The sequence below is a fragment of the Microtus oregoni genome, unplaced genomic scaffold, assembly GCF_018167655.1.
Source record: "Microtus oregoni isolate MIOR12 unplaced genomic scaffold, Mior012 000043F_ref0000047, whole genome shotgun sequence".
NCBI lineage: Eukaryota > Metazoa > Chordata > Mammalia > Rodentia > Cricetidae > Microtus > Microtus oregoni.
Genome location: NW_024543210.1, coordinates 2,724,425 through 2,736,572, shown reverse-complemented (window position 1 = coordinate 2,736,572; position 12,148 = coordinate 2,724,425). Strand labels below are relative to the sequence as shown.

The 12,148-nt window shown below is 44.8% G+C and overlaps 1 protein-coding gene across 9 annotated transcripts in view; it reads left to right on the top strand.

Annotated features, from left to right (window-relative positions):
- The window catches only part of Ppp2r5c (protein phosphatase 2 regulatory subunit B'gamma), a 134,342-nt gene extending 130,967 nt beyond the window's left edge, over positions 1–3,375 (top strand). For 7 of the 9 annotated variants that reach the window (XM_041633320.1, XM_041633319.1, XM_041633322.1 and 4 more), the window contains one exon: positions 991–3,375. In XM_041633320.1, the coding sequence (XP_041489254.1) occupies positions 991–1,122 (132 nt within the window). In that variant the 3' untranslated portion in view covers positions 1,123–3,375. The remainder of the gene's footprint in view (positions 1–990) is intronic. The other 2 variants (XM_041633321.1, XM_041633325.1) reach the window with 1 other exon arrangement.
- The last annotated feature ends 8,773 nt before the right edge of the window (positions 3,376–12,148 follow it).

Genomic DNA, 12,148 nt, shown 5'->3' with positions numbered 1-12,148 from the left:
TCACAGCCTCTGCTAAGCTGAGACATGCTCAGTGCAGGCTCTTCCCTCTGGCCCCGTTCTTTGCAGATACAGTTAGCTAAACCTCCGGGCCTGCTGGCTCATGCTCAAAACCCCAGCACTTGGGAGGCCAAGGTAGAAGGATTGCCATGAGGTCAAGGCCAGCATGGACTTCATAATAAATTTAAGGCCATCCTGGGCTACATAATGAGATCCTGTCTCAAAACAGGTACATATGTGCACATGTGTGTGTGTGCACAGTCTAAATCTTCCTGGTAAAGTGGAGTTCCTAAACTTCAGAAAGAGAATGGAAAGTTACTTTTCATTTCCTAGACTTGATATCGGGAGCTTTTATGTAAATGACTTCTGGGTACATTTTTTTTCTAGCTGCATGACCCATTTAATTCTACTGTAAGAAACTTGTAGAATTTTTTTGCAGACGTTTTAGCTGTCTTAACTGGTTTAATAGTTTGTTACTATTCATTCTGTTTTCCCCTAAAAAGTGTCTACTTTCTGGAATGTGTGTAACAGACATGATCATAAAGTGACATTGGTGATATTCTGTGAAAAACGAGGGTACAAGCTGGGCAGTGGTGGTGCACACCTTTAAACCCAGCAGAGGCAGGTGGATCTCTGTGAGTTTGAGGGCAGCCTGGTCTACAAGAGCTAGTTCCAGGTGAAGCTCCAGAGCTACAGAGAAACCCTGTCTCAAAATACAAAACAAAACAAAGAGAGAGAGAGAGAGTAATTAGGAGAGTTATAAGAACTGGAGATTCTTCAAACTGCCCACTAGGCTTCACACTCATCACATAGTGTTTAGGATATTTGGGGTGAACGAATAAGAAATGGGCCCATATCCTGTGTCCAGCCAAGGCTGCAGCACATCTGTGATCCTTGCTTGCTTCATATTTTCCTTTTACTTCTAACTCAGAAGCGAACTCCCTTCTCAGTCAGCCTAGTGCGTAGCCAACTGCATTGCATTTGTGATTCCAGGCACAGAAAGATCCGAAGAAGGACCGTCCCCTTGTGCGCCGCAAGTCCGAGCTGCCTCAGGACCCCCACACCGAGAAAGCCTTGGAGGCTCACTGCAGAGCCAGTGAGCTGCTCTCCCAGGATGGGCGCTAGCCTGTGGAGCAGCGTGTCCGAGTTGGGCCTGTCAGTTCTCTTCTGGATGCTGTAGAAAAGCTGTACTGTTTGTGCCATACCAATCAGCTACTCTCAAAGTCAAAGCTCCCTCTGACCCATTCTGTGGGCAGTAATGTTCGGCTGTCTCAGCTCGAGATAGGAGTTCAAACAATGGTGGCTTCTCTGGCCCTGCTGGCTAAGCCAGGGGTTGATGACAGTGTTGTCACCATGCTGTCACCTCCCCAGCCTAGCCCTGAGTAAGACTGTGTCCCAAAGTCAGAGCTGTAGGAAAGCACTCTAGTTGTCTTCTTGTCTTACCCAAGTGGACCCTGTGCGCCTACGAAGTAGGTAGTTCTATGGTAACACCATGGTTTTCACATCAAAGGAACACTTTAGAAGGCATCGCCTCCTTTTTTAAGGCTTTACAACCTTTGACACATTTCCACAATTTACTGTGCCAACAGCTAGTGTTTGTTGGTTAAACCTCATAGAAATGGCTCTTTGCTTTCACATTCTAGCTGCCTACTAGGCAAATAGCCAACACCCTCAGCGCTGGGACCTCCCAAGGTGTTTCTTTCCTTTGATGAATGGCATACACACTGTGTCATTCTCCCCTTTGTGTCTACCGAAAGCCATATTTCCTAGTCTGTGGTAGAGGCCAGGGTTCCACCTAAGCTCAGAGAGGCAAGCTCTCAGAAGTGCTTTCTCAGTTCACCTTGACTAGAATCACAGTGTTGGAATTATGTGTTCATATTAATTTACAGAATCAGTTTTTCATCTAGTTACACATTATCCTTCAACAAGGCTTTTGAATTGATAAAATTGTCGAATCTAAGAATTCCACATTGGTAGAACATGACAATAATTAAGCCACTTGGCCTACTGCAAACTGCATCCGCCTTTGGGCGTTGTGCAGGCTGTGCTGTTAGGGTGCCCTTGGTGAGCCTTTCTGTTAAAAAAGCACACATTACCAAACTCATAAGGAAAAGTGCAACGTCTGTGTTTCTGCCCATCTACACATGCTGCTACAGGCTTCCCAGACTTCTTGCATGGATTAAGCTTCTGTTTTAGGTGGAATAGCACGAGGAGAAAAATCCTTAAACTTAGCACTTTGTCTGTTCCTTATTTCTCTCAGGGTGGCAAGTATTTTATTTATCCTACTTGAAAGCTATGTGAGATGTGTACCGCTACTCTGAACAGTGGCTAGTTTCTTGTGTCTCTGCATAAAAATGACTTAGTGTTAAATGTCTTGATGCATAAGAGGTAAAATGTGGCTTCTTTTAAAATCTTTTTTTTTTTAATTGTGGTCTCGGGTATCCATGGGGGAAAAAAAAAAGAGATTGCTCTCATGTGGCCATAGAACCTGTCCTGAGTCTCCTTGGCTCGCTGCTGATGCTCACTCGACACAGCAGGAAAGACAGGCATCTGCAGGGAGGGGAGAGCCTGCCGGACACAAAACGGAAAGGTGGCCCCAGCTGTAGGTGGACAGGCTGGTTGCTTGGGTGAGAAGAACACTTCCTGAGAAACTTGACAAGTATCTATCCACTTTACCATTATGAAATCTATCATTTAAAAAAAAAAAGTTGAGATGCCTTCTCCTTTTGAGGGAAAAAGGGTGCTTTTATTGTCTAAAGCAGTGTCTATGTATTTTGAACCCCATTGTTTGAACTCTTGTCTTTAGCTGGTAGAGTCTCAGATGGCCCTGATGTGGGGTGTTCCATATGTGGGGAGAGGTCCCGGGAGACTCTTGCCCTGTGTGGAATGCAAGCTATCAGTGTCCGGGTGATTGTTCAAAGCTCAGCACAGAAGAACATCAGCTGGTCTAGGTTTTATTTCTGCTCTTTATTGAAGACAGACTTCACCAATAAGGAAGGGGGAAAAAAGCGTTTTGAGAGAAACTAATTTTCTTTGACAAAAGTATTACTCAATATTTTGGCCTATTAAAGTTTCCCTAGTTAGTACTTGGGTTCCCTGTGCTAATTGCTCAACTTATATATTGTTATAGAGACACTGTTGGTTCTGTACCAAACTGGTTTCAAAAAAAAAAGTACCACGTTGAAAATAAATGGACGAATGTTTTTCTTCGTAAGGCTCTAAGTTTGGCACCTTCACTCTTTCAAAAATGTATCTGTGCGCCAGAGATGTCACAGTTCCAAGTGTCTTTCTAGTGTGGCTTTGTATGGCTTCCTTTGAACATTGTACATACATTGTATCTTTGTTTTATGGCAATAAGTAATAAAAATGTAGACTTCGTATTTTGTATAAAATGTCTTATGTACAGAATTTAAAAAAGTTCATAGAAACAGCAAAAATAGGTAAGTGGCACAGTTATTTTTCTTTAGAAAATATCTGTAACTTTATGCTTTAGTGAAATGTTAAGTACCAACATATTTTTTAACATTTTGTAATTCAAAACTTTTTTTGTTTTGACATTGTTTATGAAGAAAGACTTCATGCACTTGCCATTTAATATGCTCTTTTATCTGATTTTAAAGACCTCTTTAAAATGGTGTATTATATGGACTAAATAAAGAACATGTGAATTTTATCGCTCATCATGAAACTAAATTTAGCCATGGCGTTGGGCAGTCTGGTTTCAACACGCTGTTACTGTCAGGTCACAGACACTGGGAGCAGGTGTCCTGTGTCCCCCCCCCCCCCCCCCATTGAGTCCCAATTGTCCATTAGCGCCTCGTCTCCACTCTTAGAAGCTGAACCTGTGAGCTACCATATTACCTCGTTACTGAAAAGGCAGATGTGTGGTGGTGCATACCTTTGATCTCAGCACTTGGGAGGCAAGGCAGACAGATCTCTGTGAGTTCAAGGCCAGCCTAGTCTAGGGAGTGAGCTCCAGAGCTATAGAGAGAGAGGAGAGAAAGAAAGTAGACACAGCTTTTGACACACAGCCCTTGGTTTTTATTTTTATTTTTTTAATATTTATTTATTATGTATACAATATTTTGTCTGTATGCCTGAAGGCCAGAAGAGGGCGCCAGACCTCTTTACAGGTGGTTGTGAGCCACCATGTGGTTGCTGGGAATTGAACTCAGGACCTTTGGAAGAGCAGGCAATGCTCTTAACCACTGAGCCATCTCTCCAGCCCCAGCACTTGGTTTTTAAATAGGCAATGTGTATACGAATCTGGTGGCTAGAAATCTAATGGAGTTCTGACCTTGATGCATGACTAAGTGCCCGGAGAAGGTAGACATACTGAGGGTATGAGCTTAGGTCTGTGCTGGCCCATTTGTTGCTGACGCCTGTGAAAACAGCCCAGGAGCTTCACTCTACCTGTGCTTGATCTGTGCAGGGAAGGGCACCTCTGGGTCAGTGACCCTTGCCCATTACATGGTCTCTGGGTTTCCATCCCTTCTGGCAGGAGCTAAGCAGTGGAGGCCAAACCCCAGGCAGAGAGAAGCCAGAGGAGGCCTTGGGCCTCAGACCTGCTGACTGCAGGTGTTTGAGGAAAGTAACTCCTACCAGAAGCAGCTCACAGATTAGAAGATACTAGATCTGGGGTAGTGACTAGGATTACTGCTTCCTGGCACTGGGTGGTGACCCAACTGGAGAAGGACATCATGTTTGGTAACCTCTCTCTCACACACACACACAGCACAGGAACTGGCCAGAGGTGTGCTGTGATTGACAGCTGCCAGAGCCACAGTGCTTCAAGAGGCCCTTGGGAAAACTGGAAAAGCTCTGTGTTTCCTTCCCTGAAACTTGTGTAGCAAGTCAGCAGTGGTGGCCATCATTGTGCCCAGGCATTGATCTGTGGATGCCTCTCACCCTTTGGCTAATCTCCATTTGTTTTCTTCTTGGCACAACTGGTCTTTGGGCAAGGAACTGCCCATGCTTCGACCACTGACAAAGTGAATGATGTCCAGACTGGACAAGCAGGATACAAGAAAAAAGACTGCCGAACCTTGCCAAGAGAGGGTAAGACGGTTCTGAAAGTTTTCCTGCCTCTGAAAATGGTCTGGCAGTTACTCTAGGCCTTAGCCAAAGTTGGTTGCTTCAACACTGCAAATGAGACTTTGGGTGATTGCTCAGGCAGCCAGTTATTTCTGTCATATTACTGCACATTTTGGAAGCTGCTTGATTGCACTTCCTGCCTACTCGAGTAATATTATCTCCTTTCTCAAGCTTTTGATGGGTTGAAGATTAGATAGTCATAGTTACCATCCTCTTATGATCTAGCCAAGCCATTTTCAATACAAGACTTAGACTCCTTAAGATAGAATGTTTATTAAAACATTAGGATATGTTCCTTGCTTAATATTGTTTATGCTGGTTGTGATTCTAACTTTATACTTGATATCTGTTCCTAGTGTACATAGTGTTATATTGGGTTTGGAACTCTCTTATTTAAACAAAAGGGGAGGTGTTGTGGGAGCTCCTTTGGCCAACCAGAGTGTTGGCTGTTCTTTCTATTCACAGTGGAGAGACCAGGACATAAGCATTTAAGTCACTTGCCCCAGGGTCACAGCACTGAGAGGAGCCAGGACTCAGCCCATGCACCAGAACCTATTACAGGTAGGAAGGTCCCATAAACAAGGCACCACAAGGACAGTAAGCTGTGGAAACATCCAGGTAAACAGTGTGAATTCATGTCTATATACTCCAGACTGAGAGTTGAGTGACCATGAACTCTTACTGAGGCCCCCAGGATCCGGGGAAGGTGTGGGCATAAGAGGATGTGGACTGGACGTGGCACCTGCCTGGCAGAACCAGGAAAACCTCAGACATTAGTCCATGCCTCATGGTGCTTCAGGAATATTGTTTCTATGTAAATTTAAGTAGAGTATCAAACATGCTATTCCAAATTTCAGCCATCAAAAAACCTCTATTCTCATTGCCTTTGTTACTAACACTAACATGAAACTTGTGAAGATCATCAAAAGTTCACCTCATAATTAAATCTATATGTTGTTACACATGATTCAGTGAAGAGAAATGGGTTCCACTATCAAAAGTTTGAAATTCACCAGCCTTAAGTTAACATTGGCTTTTGGGGCGGGAGGTGTTGTTTCTTGTTTGGGTTTGGCTTAAGGAACCCATCTGAGTAAAGATGTTGGCCCATGCCGGTGGAAGCTAGGTACCCTTTCCCCAGCTCAGCTAACCAGCTCCTTCACGGCATCTTTACAAACAAAATCTTTTTTTTAAAAAAAAAAAAAACTTTATTTTAACTTTATTTCATGCACATTGGTATAATGATGTCAGATTCTCTTGAACTGGAGCTACAGACAGCTGTGAGCTGCCATGTGGGTGCTGGGAATTGAACCCGGGTCCTCTGGAGGAGCAGTCAGTGCTCTTAACCACTGAGCCATCTCTCCAGCCCCTACAAACAAAATCTTATTTTTGAGACAGGATCTCATTCTGTGGCTCAAGTTGGTCTGAACTCACTACATAGTCCAGACTAGCTTTGAATTTACAGCAATCCTCCTGCCTTAGCCTCCTGGGTCATCATGCCCAGTTTCACAAAAGCATGTGAATTCTGAAGAACTTTAGGCTGACGACGAGAATTCGCCAGGCATGGTGGCCCAAACCTGGAATCCCAGTGCTTGGGAGGCTAAAGGAGGAGGACCATAAGTTCAAGGCCTGACTGGGTTATGGGAGGCTCCGTCTCAAAAGAAACTTAGAACGTATCTTTTTCTCTCCCGGTTTTCCTGGTCATATCTAGTTCAAGGCCAACTCAGCCTGCTTATGGGAAATTGACCAAATACGAGCTGGGCCAAGCTAGAGCTTTCAAGTGTGTATTTTTAGAAAGTGGTATCTAAGACCAAGGGGTTCTGACCAAGCTTCTCAACTCCTGATAATAAAGCAGGCAGGAACAGATGTGTCTGGTAACAGTGTGCTGGGCACAGGGAACCCCAGGAGCCAGCAGGAGGGCTAGCGGAGCCTGGGAACCCTGGACTCTGCACCCTCCACTGGGACCAGCTTTCCATAGAGCAGTGGTTCTTAACCTTTAATATAGTTCCTCATGTTATGGTGACCCCAACCATAGAATTATTTTTGTTGCCACTTCATAACTGTAATTTTGCTACTGTTATGATTTGTAATGTAAATATCTGTGTTTTCCAGTGATCTTAGGCCTGCGAAAAGGCTCCTGCAAAAGGCATTCAGTTCCTAAAGGGGCCATAGGTTGAGAAGCACTGCCATAGATGCTGTGTGTAGGCATATTCCCAGTCTTGACAATACTAAGTCATCTTCACTTCTGTCTTCAAAATACAGCTTGTAGGAAGCTGTCCATTTTAGACTTAAGGTGTCCATACATCATTATGGATGCCTTTAGAGGCATCTTGAAGCCAGTAGTGCCAGGGCGTGGTCTTTCTGATGGAATTACCTCTAGGAGCCCTAACTTCCACCCTGGTTGGGAGACTTGAGCCAAGGCTTCCACTCAACAAAGAAGATAATCAGAATCTCATCAGAGCTGTCTCCAGCATGGTTGGAATGAGAATATTTAAAAGCTTGTAAATTGATTCCAGTGAGAATCACCGAGGGAACAGTGAATTTGAGGCCAGACTGATCTACAGAGAGAGTTCTAGAACAGGCTCCAAAGCTACAGAGAAACCCAAAAACAAAAACATGAATTAATTAAAATAATTCGTAATTGATAAATAAAAATAATTAAAATAAATTAAGAAATCAAAAAACAAAAAATAAAATAAAGACTTAGCAAGAGAAAGCAACTGGAAGTGCTCTCTGCATTAGGGGTGTTTAGGACAGCAGCTGGAAGGGCATGTTACAATCAACAGGCTGATGTCCAGGCCAGAGAAGATGGGCTTAGCTCAGTTGCCAGTTGTCTTCTGCTCACATTTAGTCTTCAGTGCTGGCTTTGCCTGGCAGTGGTGTGAATCAACTCACCGCAAGGTCTGTATACCTGAAAGCTCATCTGTCCTCAGGGTTGGTCACATACGCAGTTGGGTCTTAGTATCCATCCCCTCCAGGAGTAGAGCTGATGCTAAATCTCCTAGACCCCTAGACTATATTATTATGGTATACCCAGCATGGTCCCAGTCCCCAAGAGAACGATGGCATAGCTGCTACCTTTGAGAACTGGAGACAAGGCCAGTCCCACTTTGGGGGACAGTTAAATCCTTCTCCATCAGATCCCCTCAAAAGAGGAATAATGTGCAGGGAGGTTTGCGAACTTAGCCTGGACTTGACAGATAAAGCACTTGTTGGGTCTCCTAGCCAACACCCACATACCCCAAACTTGATGCTCTCCCCAACTGAACAGCCCCAAGCAAACAAGAAGGATCCAGAGCCTGTGATAAAATTTGCAGCCAATCTGAGAACACGGAGGTCTTGGAAGATGAGTCTAAACAGCCACTAAGGAGAAGGACACAGCCAGAGGCAGGGCTGTCCTAGCCCAGGAGGAAACAGTCCAGTACTTTAAACTGCTAGGAGATGGAATGATATATTTTCTTTATTTTTTTGTTTTTTTTTAAATATTTATTTATTTATTATGTATACAATATTCTGTCTGTGCAGGCCAGAAGAGGGCACCAGACCCCATTACAGATGGTTGTGAGCCACCATGTGGTTGCTGGGAATTGAACTCAGGACCTTTGGAAGAGCAGGCAATGCTCTTAACCTCTGAGCCATCTCTCCAGCCCCGGAATGATATATTTTCTATAAATTCTGTATATCCCAGGCTGACATTGAACTTCCTATATAGCCAAGGATGACTGATGACTGGACTTCCCAAATGCCTCTATCTCCCAAGTGCTGGAAATATGTATATGCAAAACCATGGCTGGTTTTTTACCTAGGGATCAAACCTAGACAAGCACAGTATCAGCTGAGCTATTCCCTCAACCCAAGGCTCTTTTTTTTCCTTTTATTGATTTTTATTGAGCTCTATATTTTTCTCTGCTCCCCTCTTGGTCTCTCCCCTCCCTCTTCAATCCTCTCCCAAGGTCCAATGCAGAAGTGTTCCCTTTTCCCCACAACCTCTCCAGCATAAGTTGTCATCAGTGTTTTTTATCTTGGCCATTCTTACAGGTGTAAGATGGAATCTCAGAGTTGTTTTGATTTGCATTTTTCTGATGACTAAGGATGTTGAACATTTCCTTTCGTGTCTTTCAGCCATTTTAGATTCCTCTGTTGAGAGTTCTCTGTTTAGGTCTGTACTCCATTTTTTTTATTGGATTATGTGATCTTTTGGTGTCCAGTTTCTTAAGTTCTTTGTATATTTTGGAGATCAGACCTCTGTCTGATATGGGGTTAGTGAAGATCTTTTCCCATTCTGTAGGCTGTTGTTTTGTCTTGTTGACTGTGTCCTTTGTTTGCTTTACAGCTTTTCAGTTTCAGGAGGTCCCATTTATTAATTGTTTCTCTCAGTGTCTGTGCTGCTGGGGTTATATTTAGAAAGTGGTTCCCTGTGCTAATGCATTCAAGTGTATTTCCCATTTTCTCTTCTATAAGGTTCAGTGTGGCTGGCTTTATGTTGAGGTCTTTGATCCATTTGGACTTGAGTTTTGTGCATGGTGATAGATATGGGTCTATTTTCATTTTTCTACATGTTGATATCCAGTTATGCCAGCACCACTTGTTAAATATGCTTTCTTTTTTCCATTTGATATTTTTTGCTCCTTTGTCAAAAATCAGGTGTTCAAAAGTATGTGGATTAATATCCGGGTCTTCTATTCTGTTCCATTGGTTCTCCTGTTCTTATGCCAATACCAGGCTGTTTTCAGTACTGTAGCTCTGTAGTAGAGTTTGAATTCAGGGATTGTGATGCCTCCAGAAGTTCTTTTATTGTACAGGATTGCTTTGGCTATCCTGGGTTTTTTGCTTTTCCATATGAAGTTGAGTACCGTTCTTTCAATGTCTCTGAAGATTTTGTTTTGTTTTTTGAGACAGGGTTTTGCTGCAATTTTAGAGCCTGTCCTGGAACTAGCTCTTATAGACCAGGCTGGTCTCGAAGTTACAGAGATCCCCCTGCCTCTGCCTCCTGAGTGCTGGGACAAGGTTCTTATTCTATATCAATAGTAACTACATATGGGGATCCTGACATAATGGCAAACACCTGCAGTCCCAGTAGGTTGAGATAAGAGAATCACTTGAGCCCAGGAGTTACTGTCCAGACAAGAGAGCAAGACCCAATCTCATAACAAGGTAAAATAAAAGACCTCCCTTTACTTTTAACCTTCAAATCTGAGTTGGAAAAACACTTGCATGTGGTCTCGATGGTGCAGGTGCATAGATAATGACAGATAGCACATAAGAGCTAGGAGTGTCACAGTCTCCTGGTTTTTTTACCTCCAGCCTAGAGTCTGGCATGATTCTATTTCATCCATCACAAGTTGCTCAGAATGAAAGGATCACTCAGAGCCGTGGGATGCAAACACATGACTCTATCCATGGAGCCCCTATGACTTAGCCATGAGGACTGTGCCAGGAAGACATAATCGCCCAGCTCCTGTCCCATCCTGTGTGGACATGTACCCAGATAAAATGCTGAATCTCCCCTAAAGTGGACCTGGGGTGGCAGGCAGCAGAAACACTGCAGGTCCTCAAGTGGTGGCAGCGGGCCCTGAGAGTAGCCAGCCCCAGGCAGGGATGGCTGCAGGTCCCCAAGCAATGGCTGGTCCAGGTTAGGGAGACACGCGACAGTGGGCAAGAGACAGAGACATGGATAGGCACGTCATGCAGAGTGAGGTTGAATATTCAATGGGTTATGGATGGGGAAGGGAGAAGGGGAGAAGAGCAGAGGGAGAGGGAGAGAGAGAGAAAGAGGAGAGGAAGAGAGAAGGGAGAGACAGAAGGGGGTAAGGGGAGAAGTGGGGAGAGGCAGAAGCTGCCTCTTCTAGAGGGAAACAGAAAAGAGAGGAAACTCAGGCTGGAAGCTGAAGATCAGCCTGTCTCAGTAGACGGGGAAGGCAGTAGGTATGGCTTGTCTCTTAAAAGAGACAGAACTGATAATTTAACTTCCATTCTTCCTTCCTCAACCTCCTGAGTAGAAAGACTACAGGCCTGGACCACTGTGCCTGGCTTCTACTCATTTTTTTGTAAGATGCCTCTGGTGAAGGGTCCTGAGCTGCTCAGTTTCCCTCTTATCTCCGACCAGTCACCCCAGGCTGGCCCACGAGATCCAAACAAGCAGTGTTCCTATTACCCTGTTAATGGCTATACCGTCAGGATCTGGCACTGTGTGGGACACCCCCACTCCAGCGCTCATCAGCTCAGTGTCTGGTAAACGCATGTACAGATAAATGTGGGATCAACGAGAATCCAAGTGGGGAGGGGAACAATTAAAAGTGTGTATGTGTGTGTAAGATACGCCTGCCAACCCAACACTTACGAAGTGGAGGCGGAAGCAAAATTGAGACGGGCAGGGCTACATAATACCCTGTATCAAAAAGCAAGTAGCTCTGTAGGAACGAGAAGTGTAATGCAGAAAGCACCGAAGAATTAAAAGTAAGTAGGGTCGCTCAGTACAGCTCACCAGGCCAAGAAACCAGGGAAAAATTTGTTGTGAAAATACCCGCCGTCTCCGCAGGCAGAAGCACGGCGCAGCCTCCACAATGCACGTGACCGGATGGATCACAGCGCCCGGAAGCCACATGACCTCATTCCGTCTCCAACACAGCCCGAATTAGGACAAGCCGGGCAGCCACAGAAAACGGGCACAGGAGGTCGTGTCCCTAAGTACGGAGGGGAGTGCTGACCGTCCGGGCCCGCGTTTAGAAATGTGCTCCACAATCCACAGGACAGGGAAATGACAAAAGTACAAGTCCCCTAACCTAAAGTCTGGCTCGGGAAAATGACGTAAGCGACGTAAAAACCAATTTGGAACGGCCCCGAGATTCACGAGGTAGCTGGGGCTGGGGGAGAATGAGCCTATCACAACGCGTCTTCTTCCGGACCGCGGCGATTGGTTTGATGACTCACATGACAGTAGGAGACGTACGTGATCGCGTTTCTGGCAACACGTGACCCATCCGGCAATCTACCGAAGTGGTTACTGGGCAGCGATTGTCATGCACGCTGGAAACTAAATGCTGGTTCCGTGGCTGAGCAG